The sequence below is a fragment of the Artemia sp. Qi Xiang Cuo genome, chromosome 7, assembly GCF_049724085.1.
Source record: "Artemia sp. Qi Xiang Cuo chromosome 7, ASM4972408v1, whole genome shotgun sequence".
Classification (NCBI taxonomy): Eukaryota; Metazoa; Arthropoda; class Branchiopoda; order Anostraca; family Artemiidae; genus Artemia; species Artemia sp. Qi Xiang Cuo.
Genome location: NC_142800.1, coordinates 59,457,590 through 59,473,970, shown reverse-complemented (window position 1 = coordinate 59,473,970; position 16,381 = coordinate 59,457,590). Strand labels below are relative to the sequence as shown.

The following is a 16,381-nucleotide window of genomic DNA, read 5'->3' as shown; positions in this document are numbered from 1 at the left end:
TTGGAAGGCAACTAGCCCCCCCCCCCCGCCCATCATTCCCCCTAACACATCCAATCCAAATTTTGAGATAGCCCTTTTGTTCAGCGTAGTTTGTTTGCAGACAGAAAGAATATTTTTGAGGAGGATAATCCCCCAAAGCCCTGAGGTCAAGGGTTTTAAGTTATGCCCAGGGGGCACAAAAGGTTTTTTATAGAAGGCGCTGTCGTAGAAACTTCAAAAAAAGGGCTCATTAGATCTGAAATTTCAAGGGCTAGTGCCCTTTGTAATAGTCAAAAGTGATTTGAGGGCAACTAACCCCCCTCTCACGCCCACCTTTTCCCCAAACACATCCAATCAAAATTTTAAGACAGCCATAAACGTAGTTTTAAGTTCCGGAAATTAGGTCTTTGATTACAACTCGCCCAAAGCCCTCAGGGCAAGGATTGAAATTTAAGGATTCTCCAAATCCTTCATATTATTTCTTATAGAAGGGATGCTTGTATAAGCTTTAGAGAGGGCTCATTCGATTGAAAATTGAATGTTCTTGTTCACTTTTTAAGAGTCAACAGAGATTGAAGGGCAACTAGCCCCTTTACCTCCTCCACGCCGTAAATGCATCACATAATAATTTTGGGATAGACATTTTGTTGAAATAGTTCAAAGTTCTGATAACAAAAAACTCCGGTGTCGACACAGCCCACCAGGGCCCAGGGGTAGGCGTTGTAAGTTATGCCCTGGGGCATAACTTATTAAAGGGGGTTTATAACTTATGGAAAGGGATTTTGTATGGGAAGAACACATAGGAAATCTATTATAATTATCCAATTATAAGGTTAAAATACATACTCTGTGATAGATGCAAAATTGCTTTGGCACACAAATTCCTATTAAGGTCAATTCCAAACAGCCGTGATCACTTTGTGCCAGCAAGTGAAATGGTCTAAACCCCCTAATTGGAGCTATTTTATCAATCCATTCATTGTTGTCAATCGCTGTCCGCAAGTTATTCCAGCTGTCTATTGTTCATATATAAGGTTTTTATCAAAGAATTAATCGTATAGACTTTGAAAAAAGCCTCATTCGATTTAAATTGAAAGTTCTAGATCCGTTTTTTAAAGTCAAGAATAATCGGACAGTAAGCACCCCCCGCCCCCATGTCATAAAAACTTGAAACTTTTTGCAATCGAAAACGAGCAAAAATTAATAAAAAAAAACTTTCCGAAAAATAAGTTTTTCAAAGAAAACTAAAGGCCATTTTAAACTTAAGCTCAGTAGTTACAAATAATTGTTAAAATTCAAATTCAAAATGACCAGAAATTACTATTAAAGAATAAATGAAACCCAAAACGAACAGAAATTAAATAAACAATCATAGCAAAAAAAATACAACAAGTAATAATATAAATGAATAAATAGATCTTAAAGCGAGTAATGCTTCGATTGAATATGAAAATCAAGCTTAAAACGAAAACAAATATTTTGCTATTAAAGTATAAATGAAACGTAAAACGAACAGAAATTAAATCAACAATCAATGCGAACAAGAATACAATATATATTAATGTAAATGAATAAATAAATCTTAAAATGAGTGAAACTTAAATTGAATATGCAAATCAAGTTTGAATCGAATAAAAATAACTACAAACAAGAGTTTGGGTATCGTCTCACTGCAGAAGTCTAAAACCTACTGCGTCATTGGCACTTTACTGAAAACGAATTATATTACAAATGTTTTCTTTTGTACTTAATATTGAAAATAAATATTAAAATTACAGTAAAATTTTGAACTGATGAGCTTTTAGCAAGTAATATCATTATGCATCAAATATTTAGTTTAGTTCATTAGTTCTTTTCAAGATTGGTCAAGACAAATATAGTTTCACTATAAGCAAAATTTGGATACTGCCCTATTCTTTAACTGTAAAAATCTGAAGCCTTCTGTGACATTGGTGCTTCACTGAAAATGAATTACTCGTATATTACAAATTTATTATTTTCCAGTTCTTACAGCATTGAAAATGAAAATAAAAATTACAGTGAAAAAAAAATCTTGAACTGATAGATCTTTCAACAATTAATATCATTTTATATCTAATATTCAACTTGATTTTATTTATACTTTCCAAAACTGTTCAAGACTCATATAGTTTTGCCATTTTTTTTAACTCTGCTATTTTTTGTAACTAATCGTGTTAGTTTGTTATGAAAACATTCTATGGCTTCTAGGCATTTCTATTTGAGCGGAAAACTGCACCTCAAACTTTGTGGAACATGTAATTTCTTGCATGAAACTCCATAATATGATAAAATGTCAAGTTTCGAACTGTTCTACCACTCACAAGCAAGAGTCATTTATATTCTTGAATCTACAAAGTTATTTTAGTCTTTAAGGTGTTTGAGCATTCTTAAATTTATTCAATTCTATCAGTTTATGGTTCACATTTTCAACACCTGGCGTCCGGACTATCATATAATTTACCAAGCATACAACTACCCCAAGTCAGTATAAATAAATAAATGAAACATAAAACGAACAAAAATTAAAATAAATATTAGAGTCAAACTCGAAACGAGCATAAATTAATGTGAGTAGGGTTCAAAACCCCTATGCTTTCTAAAAGCCAGAATATAATTTGTACCTTACTAAGAAAAAATTGAAATGAATCTACTGAAAAAAAATGTGCATTGTCAATTTAATATATATATGCTGATATTTATTCCCTAAAATCTTAATTAATTTTTGATTTCTTAAAGTTACAAAAGTGAAAATATTTCAAAGAATTGTTTTTAGTAAAGCGCCAATGACGCAGTAGGTTTTAGGCTTCTGCAGTGAGACGATACCCAAACTCTTGTTTGTAGTTAATTTTATTCGTTTCAACCTTTATTTTTATATTCAATTGAAGTTTCACTAGCTTTAATGTTTATTTCTTCATAAACATCAATATATATTGTATGTTTTTTCGCATTGGTTGTTTATTTAACTTATGTTCGTTTGAAGTTTAATCTATAATTAAATAGAAAAACACTTTTTTCCTTTCTATGCTTGGTTTTCGTATTCAATGTGAGCATTACTCGCTTTAATATCTATTTACACATTTAGATTATTAATTGTTGTATATTTTTTGCTATGAGTCTTTATTTAATTTCTTTTCGTTTTGGGTTTCATTTATTCTTTAATAGTAATTTCTGGTCGTTTTTAGTTTGAATGTTAAAAGGTATTTGTATCTGCTGAGCTTATGTTTAAAATGGCCTTTACTTTTCTTTGAAAAACTTATTTGTCGGAAAGTTTTTTTTTAATTAATAACGAACAACATCCATAACAAATCTTAACAAAATATCCCATCAAACATAATTCTCTATATTTAGCCCCTATGCAAACGAGCTTTCATAACTGTTTAGTAGCACACGCATTCCTCTTTAAAATTTGCTCAACTAGCCAACTAGCCAACTGGCTCAACTAGCCAACACTCACTCCCAGACACTCTTCCAAAACATTCATTCCGCAACTCAAACACCTTGTCTTGCTCGGATGCAAAACGAAAGTGATTCTCATTCGCACAACCACACATTGGGAAAAAACAAGGGAAGGTATAAAAAAAGGATCTGTATTTCACAAGGCCTAAAAGTCAGAACTATCGCCCCTCCCCAACAACGAATTCCTCAAATCCTCTTTATTCAACCCAAATAAATGGAACTTGAATAGCATATTTATTAGCCTATTACCCCTGAAAATTACAATCCACAACATGCCTAGTCATCTCATTTAGCCCGCCAAACTTATCACCCAAATCAGCAAATTCCTCTTTGACCTTTACATTTGTCCTTCAAATTAACTCTAACCTCAGATTCGACCTTTTATTTACCGCTAAATACTAATACTACTGATTATTTTTAGCATTCAACACCAAGTCTTCTTTTCTAAATAATCCTACATTATATATAATGGTTTCAGAAGATTTTTTCTATTATCCGCCACTAGAGCTTTCTTCTTCCGCGAGTAACAGTAACCATAGCCTAAACCAATTCAAATATACATTAGAAGCTCCATTATTTTTCATAAAGCTATCCCAAGTGGGCTTATTTCTAACAGACTTTCAATTAACAACTTCCTATTTACCGAGATGAAAGCACTCTCCAGGTCTAAAAAATGCTACAAATTGCCAACCTTTTCTCTCTCTACATATTCCCTTCTCAGTGCCTCCAAAGTAAAAATATGGAAAACAGTACTAAACGTCAATCTGAATCCCGCTTGAACTGGTCTACTTATTTCCTCATTTCTTAAACAATTTCTTAACCTAAATTCCAAAGCCTTAAAACTTACCAAATTGGGTAAATGATACCTGAAGTTATCATGTGACTTCTTATCACCTTTTTAGGGAAATACAGCTACCGAAGTGCCCCATGAGCGAGGTCAACAAGCTTTTTCCACGATGAACGAGAAAATTGAGGCCAGCATGGGTATTAGTCACCCTTCCTAACCTTAGGGTATTTTTGTAGATATATCATATGTCCCTGGGTACGAATTACCCTGCATCCTTTTCAATTGATCCCGTATTTCCTGTTGAGACGCAGACCTAGTTAAATCATATTCATAGTGTCTTAAAGGCTATGACATCCTCCATGGACCTAAATTTATAACTACTGAGCCATTCAGCTCATTCACCTTGACAGATCCTCAGTCCCTATCTTTAAAATAATCTGGCCACGTTAACTGGCAGGATATCTCCTCTTATTCCAGGCCTTGGATCAAAATTTTAACAACCGACTAAAACTATCTATAATTATTTACACTATAAGCTTTCTTAAATTCTTCATTAGCCTCAATCTGCCTCTCTTTCTTTTTGACTCTTTTAACCCTTTTGTATTCTGACCTTACTTTCCTTGTTCAACTTGCCTAAAAGCCCTAACTACCTCTTACCTTTTCTGCCTACATTCCCCATAAGAAAACCCCATCTTTTCTAGGCGAATGATTCCTTTCATGTGAAAAAGGCCTAATACACTCATTAATTCTATCGGTAATTACCGACACAGCTTGATCCATTTCAGCCGTCTCTGAAAATTCCACAATCAAATGGCAGTCATTCTGAGCTTCCTCACTTTCTAGTTTCTTTTTATCCGATTCTTCTTTCTCTTTAGCTATCAAAACTGGTGGGATTTTCCAAAGAGAGATATGTCAGATAGGCTTAAGCAAAGAATCAAAACTAGACAAATGAAAGAGAGAGACAGAGAAACTCCTATACCAAGCGACTAAGTTCTTCGTAGTTTTAACTAATAATTTTCGGTACCTTTACACTCATCTTCAGTTACCCAAGCAGTAAACAGTTTATCAATCAGATGTTGTTTGATATTATTCCCTTTGATATTCTACTTTCCTTAGGTTGCCATTTAATTATGTCATGAACAAAATGACTTTACAAGTCTGTTTTTTACAAATCCGTTTTACAAATCTGTTTTTTTCATTTCTTTTTTTGTATGATATTTTCTCTTCTAATATTCTCTTCTTCATGTTGCAAGCTAGCTATCAGTGTTTTGAAGTCTAACAGTTTTTTTTCCTTGATGTTTTCAAGCGTTTCTACAATTTTATACCCAATAAATGTCAGACTGAAGCACCAAAATTTAAATTTGAAGCAGAAATTAAAGAAGAAGAAATATAAATCATACCTTATCGTCTGTTTTTGAACTTTGAAGTCGATTTCTAATTTCTGTGCAGACATAAAACTCCCAAAGGCCGTCCTCTATCCCTTGTTTCTTTAGAGCCATTAGTTTCACAGGGATATTATTCTCAGCTTTGTAAGCTAGTAGCACTTTGGCATAATTACCACTGCCAATCGTCTCCTGAAAAATAAAATTATCGCAGCCCGCACTAAATTTCTGCCCGGGTCTTAGTTTATCGCTGAGTGAGTTTTCAACAAGGAAAAAATTCTTCATATTTGGAAAACAAAAACCTTTTTTTGTGAGTAAAGTAGATCTTTCTTCCCAGAGAAAAGGGTCCTGGGCTACAATACTCCACTCGAAGGACGGAAGAGCTTTTACTGTTGATTGAAATGTCTCGTCCGATAATTCCAAATTACTGATCAAAAAGTTGTCTGTAGCTGGACTCTTCTTTTGAAAAACGTTACTCACTGAGACATTATCTAAAAAAATAGATTTTTCTTCAAAGTTTTCATGCAGTAAATATGAATGTTTCGCCACTTTGTCACTTGGATTAAAATTGTCTGTAAAAGATTCGGATTCTGTTTCTGAATTAAATGATGTTTCGATACCAGGGTCATTGTTAACAGCCATGAAATCCCTCATAAAATCTTCCATTTTTAGAGTCTCCTGTAGTGGTTCAGCTTCATGAACCCGCAGCTGAGAAGCGCTGTTTTCAGAAACCTCTTTGACTGCACTTAAAGACGATATTCGTGGCCCTTTTTGACCGGTGTTCCATGTGTCAGAGCCTGAGCCACTAGAGCTGCAAGTACCAGAGGACGCTTCTCTAGATACTTCCATAATAGGAGACATACCTCTCGCACAGATTGTGGTAAAACGACTTTCATTTGGATGACATTCAGGATTGAAATTTTCTGGATGCTGGACTCTAGGAAACAAAGAAAAATGTCATTGGAAGTCTATTAAGTCAATATTTTACATTTGAATAACGGTTATATTTAAGCGAAGAAACTTACTAATTTTGAAAATTACACCTTTTTTTTATTAATTTGAAGAGAAAAAAAAATAATAGTAGTTGTTTCTTGTTTCATTATTGCGACATCAAAAATTGATGAAAAGACAAATCTCGTCCTGGCTTACGCTCCGTACAGCTTACGGGCTGTAAGCTGTACGTCACAGTGCGGCCCACTCAGTGTTTGGGGAAAAAGAAAAAATATTGTGGTAAACATAAAAATAATTATATGGTCTTTTTAGCTTTAAACTTTTACGAAGAAAACATTCAAGAAATAGGAGATTTATACAGTTTTCGGACAAGAATAAAAACAGACTTAGTCATATTAGATACAATCAGGACTGGAGGTAAAAACATTTGTTTGTACCTCCAAGAGTTCTATTGCTTCTACATCACGGTTTGATTCACCCTTGTGTTTCTTATGAATGCTAGTTAAGATCTAGTACAGGAGTGGCCAAGCCCGGTACATGTATCAATCTAATGGCGTTGGACAATTACAAGTGGCACATGACATCCTTTGGTATGTACTCATTTTCTGTCGGTGCTTGGTAATGAAAGATGAAACATCGCATATATAGAATGCTAAACAAGTGCCATATAAAGAGCAAATTGACAATAAACGATTTATTTAATCAACTAAGCAAAATAATTGTTATGTAAAGTAACTTGAATGCATCGTAGGTTTCAATCATAGAGTCAAATCTATACTTTCTGGGTGTCGTGTCGGTAGACGCAAGGTTCAGTCAAATAATGCAAAAGAAGTACAGAGACAACATCGATGAACCTATATTTTTGTGTGATCTTTCAAAATAAAATGATAAAAAGAGGTACAGAAAGCAATAATAGGAGTCGTGTATAACAATTTTGGCATTTGGCCTGTAAAAGATTAGTCACACCTGGTATAGTGATCTCTACACAACTTTTAAACAGGCTCCGATTCGCTTGAACAAAGCAATGAGTCTTATAGGAGGATACATAGAAGGTGTTCACGACATTTGAGCATGCTCTAATAAATTACAAGTTCTGAATTTAGGACAGCTGGGTGAGCACTAGTTAGGAATTTTCGCATTGCAATACTGAAATTGTTTTTAAGTTCTAAGGTTTTTGGTGATTATTTTATTACTAATTAATCTAGCCATGATTATGAACTCATCACGCCAGTAATTTCTTTATTCTGCAGGGAATAAGAGCCAGGGCCAGCTTTCCTATCAGATTTTTGGGACTTGGTGCATAGGACGCAATTTCAGAGGGCAAATAAGTCCAAAAAGTCTGATTTTTCTGACTTTTAAGGTCAGAAAGGAGCTATTTGCAGACTCAATAAAAAGTTCAATACGTCAAAAATATTGACCAATAGCTTCTAGCTGAGCTTCAGCGAGGGAGACTTAGCCGAAACTCAAAAACTTCTTGTTTCATTCGCCTTCATCAACTGCACAATCACTATTCTGTTTTTCTTTTTTCTTCACGTACTTGCAAAATCAAAAACAAAAGAGACAAACACACACAGAACAGAAGAGACAGAAGATACCAACTTCGAGTAATATTAAGAAAAATTACCGCTAGTGACATTTATGACAACCACTTTTTTATTCGTTGATTTCTTCAACAGCGTATACATGACTTTGGATTTTTTTCTTCTCAATGTTCTTTTGAAAAGCTCCGTTTCTTCGGCCTTTACTTGCTCCTCTCCAAGTTATAGTCTTTACTCTTAATGGCTTTATAGAGTCTCCAGTCAGCCTCCTAAACAAGATTCTCAACAACTTTGCGTTTATCATGACCATCGTTCTTTTTATCAAGAAGATTGTTTCGATCTCTCGTTGTTTAACTTTTTCACTGGTAACATATTTTCTTCTTCTTCCTTATTTCCCATGCTATTCTTTTGATTTCTTCCCTTTTTCCACCTCTATATATATACCTTGTACCTTTCACTGGCAACATAAACTAGTTGAAGCAGCAATTTGGTCATGGGGGCAACTCAGTCAGTTTTCTAACCTTTTCATTCCATTACACGCATTTATTCTAGCGTTGACTATCTTACCCTTGGTTCCCATTGATGCGATTTTTTTTTACGCAAAACGGCTCACGGATAGCGGATACAGGAAAATCGCAAAAAAAAAAAAGAAGAAAAATATTCAAATGGGCTAGTTTGTATTAGCCTAGACTAGCTACGTCTAAATAGAAATTTAATTTTTATCTTGTATGTATCTTGTATGTTCTTATCTTATCTTAAATGTTATTTTCCCTGGAAATATCCCCCTCCCCAAGTGCTGGGGTTTAAAATCTTGGATTAAAAAGTCACGACGCTCATGTTTTGTCAAATATTAATGGAAAACTTCTGACAAACATGATTAGTTTCTCGGTTACTTGCAATTTATAGTTCTAAAAAGCTTTCAATACAGAATAACGGATGTGAATTTCAACTGCTCAATCGAAATATTTCAATGCAGCCGTTGAACCGTTGTGACGCATAAACTTGCAACAAAAAACGGAGGAAATTTGTTGGTTGGCGTAAAAACGGCCGTTTTTGCGTGAAATCGCATCAGTAGGAACCCGGGGTTAGACCCCATCGAAGCTTTGTCTTTGCTAAGTACTCCCGTTCACTCCGAAAACACTCTTTCAACGTCCGTGCTGTCATGTCAAAGACTGATGCAATAATTTAATACTATGATGACAATCGGACATTTTGATTCACAAGACGTCATTTTCATGACAAAGCCGTTTCAGAACTGGTTGATTGGAGTACTTTCATAAGCAGGAAACAGATCATGGGTCAACTGTAGAAGCCTCCACTCATTGCAAGTCTATCGAAGGGCGATTCAATGGCGTAAATGTTGCAATCCTCGCAATATCATTTACTCAGCACTTCTTTTTACTTTTCTGTTCTCTGGGGTAATTCAGAGAAAAAAGTTTAAAACCCATCCTGAATCGAAGTACAATTTCTTTAAAATGCACTCTGGCTCAGGAACGTAAGCGTCTTTTGCGTGTGACCTAAATTATATCGCATCTACTTTGCTAAAATCTTTCAGAACGTCATATAATCTATCACTTTAAAGAGGCAATTACGAGTTACTTTAATCAAAACGCTCGTCTCAATCACATTCTTTCTTTTCACCTCGACTACAAACTCTGGACTGCATGCATCAGCCCATACACATCTCGTTAAACATCGTTTGGGTTAAAGGCTATTCGGTGAGAAATCCACCAGCGAGACTTGTGAAGACTTTGGTTAATGAGACGACGAACAAAAGAAGAGGCTTTGTCTGTGGATCTTTCAGTGTGTCTGATATTGCAGTCATTTGGCTCCGTAACATATCTTGAATGGGAAGACATGGATCACATTGAACTATTCGAGACTGTTCGACACACAGACTGTGTTGGAGACAGTTCAACACATTGAACTTTTCGACACAGAGGGCGGCATTAACTAGGGTCATCCACCGAAATTAAATTTGCTCTAAAAGACTATTGCTGGGCATACCCAATTCCGGCTGTATATTTGGACAGCCTTCTAGTCTATACAGCCATAAATGGAAAAGAAATAGATGCGGATCATCATGGCAACAACCATCTGTCCATGAATTTCTAGCCCCTTAAGAAAGGTGCTATGGATTATAAGTATGTTGCAAGTTCCAATATCCAGGAGGTCATCTTTCCTCTCCTCTTACATCTCTTAGTTTAGGAGCGAACCTACCTTTATGTTCACATTGGGACCATCATTTCCCAGCATCAGAAGCTTTCCACGTTTCAGAGAAGCGTGAATGACAGCATTCTCAATCTCTCAAGGTGCTCCTCCGTTGAGGAACGTCCTATGAAGAAGGTTTCCAAATGACGCATGAACTTTTCTTAGGTCTCTGAAAATTACTTTATCATCAAATGGAGCTCTTAATGACATCCTCATTATTTGTTTCATCGCATATCCGAGTGTAGAAGTGCTAGATAATGTACAAAAAACCAAAAACTAGAAACTGGGGAGAAAAGAAATCGAATTCAATTATAATCAAGGTTCTTACTCTATTCTAATTCCTAATTCTAAAAAGAAAAGGGTAAAAAACGGCATTATTAAGCAGTGAAAAAAAAAAAACAAGAAAAGGTCCTGATCCTGGTACTAGTACTGGTAATGAATGGTAAGAAGAAATCAGACTTTTTCTGACTTCTTTCGGAATTTGTAACTTAGCAGAAAATCAGTTTTTTTTTTGTAGAAAATCAAAATTGGTGGCACCCCTGAAAGGAGGCATACCACTATAACTAATACTTTACACTTTTTGTTCATAAAGGGAGCAACTAAAGTTTCATTTTCAATACCTTCCCAATATAAGCATGACTTATTAACCATGACTAATCAGAATATTTCTTATTCACCATAAGCCCTACTCTGCGTCCATGGATCCCATCTTTTCTGTCTGAATAAATAATTTCATGCTTTCTAATAACGATAATAATAATAATTTCATGAATTATTAATTTTACGTTTCCTAATTCAGGGAGATAGGTTTTCTGAAACACCTAACATGTCTAGTTACAAACGTCTTAATTTTTCATTCAAAATGTCAGTGCGACAGTTGTCCTTCATCGTCGTTACGTTCCGTGTCCCAATTTTGATATTAATTAGACATTGAAATTGTTATGGCCGGATGAAACAAAATTTGTTTATGAGGTCCATTATTTACAAAATTTCGAGGGGCATAGAAATTTGTTGCTGTGATAAACACTGAAAAAAAACAGGACAATGACCCTGCTTAAAAACAAAGTTCAACCTGATTCTTAACAAAAAAAAGGGAGGCAAACAATTGGCCCTTGGCCACTTCGTCTCCCTTCAAAGTAGGACCATGGTTAACCTTTGGCTCTCCGTAGTCCTGACACTTATGGTTTTGAGTTTCAAGCCGTTTAGAAAAAAGCTTTTGGTTCTGTTTCCAGCCCCATTTTCAGGAGAACAATTTTTTTTTTGCTTTGCTTTAAGTTTCAAGTTTCGCAAGTTTGAACAATTGAAGCCAACAAAATAAAAAAGAAATAAAAAGAAAAGAAAGCCCTTTCTGAGCACCATATCTCGAAACTGGAGCCCCAAATTAATTTCCTTTGTATATTAAGGTCCCCTTGACCGAGGAACTTAAGGGTGTAAGTTTCAAGCAGTTCTGGAATAAAAGACATTAAGGGCTTTTTCAGGTGAATCAAAATATTTTTTTTTTTACTTTTTCCCCAAAGCCAAACTTTTCCCCAGACCCAAAAACAAAAGTTTTTGGGTCTTTTCAGGCCCTATTTCTGGGTAGCCTGTACACTCGAGCTTTCTTTGCACATTAGGTTCCTCTTGACCCAGAATCGTGGTTGTAAGTTAAAAACTGATAAGAGACGAAACGATTCTAGCCCAATTCATGGGCTCCTAAAACCCCGCCCCCCCCTCTCACCGACAATATGTGGTCCCCTTGGCCGAGGGAAGGATTCCTGAAATTTTCAGGTCGATCGAACAGCCAAGATCAAATATATCTTCCCCCCCCCCCCGCATTAAACCTGCCTGTAAATAATGGACATTTGCATAATTTAGGACCCCTGCCACCAGGGCTGCATAAGAAAAGTCAAACCCGAATGAATACTTGTTTTTCGACTAGTATGAGAAAAATAATCATTTAGAAACCCTCACCTGATTCCTTGCGGGTTACAGGATACCCGAGGGGAAAAAAGCACTGGAGGGAGCTGGCTACCCTCCAGCCACTGTAGACTCTTAAAAAGGCACTAGAGCTTTCAATTTCTAATCGGTTGAGCCCCTCTCAAGTTTTTACGACCTTCCATTAAATACTAGGTGTCTGAGAAAAGTAACAAATTGTAAAGATACACAAATCACTCTTTAATAAGTCAACCTCAGTGTGTTGATTCAGATAAATGTAATTGAAATAGTTATTTAGTTTCATTATTCCAACATGCAATTGTGATCATTATTTGGCATTTTTAAAGAAACGTCTTGAAATTTAACGGGGCAGGGGATTTGAAAAATAAGTTTTTTCACTAAGAGAGTGTTATATATATTAATTTTTAACAAAATGTTGAACTTTTTTTTTTAAATTGCTGTTTTCAAAAATTTTATATTGTTATTGTTCAATTACGTCAAAAGTAATGCTAAATCGAAACTAAACTAAATAGAAATAACCGGCAAATTCTTTCAAAAGAAGTTTTAAATAGTCGTTTTATTTAACTAACTAGTTCGACTTTTTTTTCAAGGACTATATAATGGTTAGGTTTTTATCCTTTTGATTAAATTCCATTCAATAGTGTAGACAAATGATGCCTAGATAAAGCTTCTTCAAATTCAAGTTGGACTATTCATGTGCCAAAAGGCGGGGAAGGGGTAGACTAATCCTCTTTATGGTCACCTATACATTGAGCCAAATAGAATTAAGTCATAGAGTTATTTTCTAGAGAAAAACAGTCTCCTGCATAGGTGACACATCTTAAATAACATAAATTGACAAAACAAGCGTTATGGCTAGAGTGTTATGAAAGTCAGCGTATTGTACGTTAAATTTTGAAAAAAAAAGTCAAAACTATTTCATTTAATTGCAATTCCAGCATTGATCCTTACGCTACATAAAAACAAAATCTCAAATTTTCAGTTTTGATAACCTACTTTATTTTACCCATTGTGCCAAGAAGACATTCAAATACCAAGGATATAAAAATACCCCCCCCCCTCCCAGAAACCTATCTTAGGTCTATTCATATCTGAAAACCACGTGTTTTTCTAAGATATTTCATTGGTTGTTTCAAAGTTATTAAGTTTTTAGGCTAGTAGCACCTTGCCGTCGGAGTTACCACGCCGAACCGTAAAAATAAATAAGTAAAACTAACTTATTAAATTTGAAAACACTTTTTGTCAACAATAACTGAACATTAACAATCCACTGGTTCCCAAAGACAACAACACTTTCAAAGGAAAGTTACACCGTCTTAAGCTGTTTGGTGTTATTTGTTTTTAATTCACCGTTTGTTGATTTTTACCCAATACTCTGTTTTGTTTTGTTTTTTTTTTGTTTTTTTTTTAATATGGCACCCGCTGCTACCAAAAACCACACAACGATATATGGAGATCTTTTTCATTGAAAAATTGAATTGCCGATATTTCCTAGTCAAATTTCATTTTCATTGTTCTTGGTACTTTAAATGAAAATATTTCTATAAAATAAACTGAGGCGTCTTCTCAAAAAATATGGTTAAACATCTTAGGAAAACTAAGTGTCGTTGGCAATTCTGCTCAGAATCCAGGTACTATTAAGCCAAAAATAGAAATTGTATTTGTAATTTGTGCAATCCGTGAACAAATTTCGCCCTACCTGACAGCACGGCACCCAATACAAAAATTTTAACACCACACAAGTTTGTGTATGATAAACTAAAAAAAAGTAGGTATGAACAGCCAATTCTATTTTGGTATATTTTTTGTTCCTCTATAAATACTGAACCACGCCCCAGTGCCCCAAAATAATTGAACAGTCAAGTCTTGAACGACTTATATTTAATTGTATTTAGCAGCGTAAAACGGACAAACAAAGGAAGTGCTTTATAGTAGACTAGCAGAAGAGCCTGTTGGATATAAAAATGAAAATAAAAACGAGACCCTAACGTATACTTTTTTGTTAGGATAGAAGAAAAATGCTTTTGCCGTCTTCCCAAAACACAAAATCTGAAGTTACAAAGTTATATTAGAGATTAGAGCACCCCACCCCCCTAAAAAAGTGAATTATGCATAACAGACATGTGGATAATCATAATAATCTCAAAATTATGGGAGAGAGGAGGTCCATACATGTTTACCACCATAGAAAAATAAGGAGGATAGAAACTAAATTCTACTTACAGAAATAACTTATTAATTTAAAGGCAACATACAATACAATTTGTTAAAGATTTCATCCTGTCAAATGTTTACAATAATATCGGTGCAGTGTTCTGGGAGTCTGGCTTATGTATGGTATCACGGATTTTATTTTAAAATTGGGCAAGTATAGATTTAAGCACAGATTTTCTCATACCAAGACGAAGTTCTTGAAGCTCTTATTGTATAGCTGTAGAAAAACAATGGGGCAAGGACATCATGTCTGACAAGGTTGTGTAGGTTAACAACCTGACCTATGGTGCAATTACAGCATAAAGATTTGATATCGCATATTATAAAATAAAACTTAGAGCCCTTACGTTTCAGGGATCGGTTCTGGGGGTTGACAAGCTAGAGGCCTACGAACGATTATGTTTGTAATGTCATTATCCACTAAGCGCTGGTCAGGCGGCCTTGACAAAAAAGGCGTACTTGTCACCATAGCTCCTTTAAGCGATAATGGTTGACCCCCAGGGATAACTGACATATCATCAGTTATAACTTCGTCGGTTCGCTGTGGAATTACGGAAGGCTCATCATCCTCTAAAATAAACTGAAAATAGATAAAACTTTATTACTAATAATTTTAGCTTTAATTTTATCTTTAATTAAATAATCTACTTTTTCACTTTTAACAGACAATTCCCGTTTATTTTCTCTCAATAAAGAAACTTGAAGTTACAAACACTTAAAAAATATTTAGCTTTATTTTATTTATTTATCATTACTTTTATAGAATAAAGGTAGATGTTCAAAGACTAATATTTATAATTTACATTGTTAGTTCAGGGTAATTTTCCTCTCACAGGAATGAAAATAAGAGCATGCTGTCTTCAATCATAGAAAGAAGGAAACAACTTGAGTCTGGAGGGAAGAACAGGGGCAAGTTTTGCGAGGACAATAGTACTATAAGTATTGATGTCACCACTCTCTTTTGAAGAGACCAAAAGAAAACCATCAATTGCTTTATTTTTTACACAATGTCCTTTCAAGAAAACGTCAGGTTCAACAGTATATTAAATAAAATTTATCCTTTTAGGGTAGAAGTATTATTGATTTAAATGAAACTTCTTTGAAAAAGAAAGGTAAGGGAGTATTTGATCGACAAAACGTATTAAAAAAAAAAAAAAAAAACTAGATTGAACAAAATATAAAAAAAAGAAAACATACACACGCTATACAAAAAATAAAAAGTTTGACAAAAGGAAACACGCATTTAAACAAAATCCAAATCGTTAGTATGTTCTTTCAAATATAGTTTTTCGTTTAAATGTAAGTTTGCTTCCGTTTTTCTTCTTTTCTTCTTGTATAGCGTTCATGTGTTCTCTTTTTTCATGTTTTTTTGTTTAAGCTAGTTTATTATTATTATTTTTTTCCCTGTTGATAAAGACTTCCTAATATGAGAGCAAACAATTCGGAATTACATTATTTTTTGTATAAAAAAGCTTTTTTTATTTCCAATTTAAATGGAAAGGCAAAGTGGCCTAAGAAATTATTGAAAAGGTATTATAGAAGATAAACACAATCAAAAGCCCCCAAAAATATTCGAATACTTTTAAGCTTTAAACGCATGCTAACACTTAAAATCACAGATGGCACATCATTTTTATCAAACAGTTCGTGGTAACGAACTGTAAGTAAGGAGCGACCTGACTCAATGGTAACCGAAACTCTAGAAAATGGGTTTTTGATACCAATGGATGCAGCAAAAGAATCAAATTTAAATGCTGATTTCAAATATACAATTTATACCAAGTTTGGTGAAACATATCTCAAGTTAAGTGCATGAAAGAATTGGGCTGATTTTCGAAAATAGGGGGAAAGAACCCCAAAAAGTCATAAAACTTATAGTTAATGAAAATCACACCATCATATTCAGC

At 34.5% G+C, this 16,381-nt stretch overlaps 1 protein-coding gene across 2 annotated transcripts in view; it reads right to left on the bottom strand.

Annotated features, from left to right (window-relative positions):
• The window catches only part of LOC148950508 (uncharacterized), an 88,136-nt gene that overhangs the window by 16,331 nt on the left and 55,424 nt on the right, over positions 1–16,381 (bottom strand). For both annotated transcript variants that reach the window (XM_089092441.1, XM_089092440.1), the window contains exons 12-13: positions 14,822–15,054; positions 5,644–6,562 (exon numbers count right to left, since the gene is read on the bottom strand). In XM_089092441.1, the coding sequence (XP_088948567.1) occupies positions 5,644–6,562; positions 14,822–15,054 (1,152 nt within the window). The remainder of the gene's footprint in view (positions 1–5,643; positions 6,563–14,821; positions 15,055–16,381) is intronic.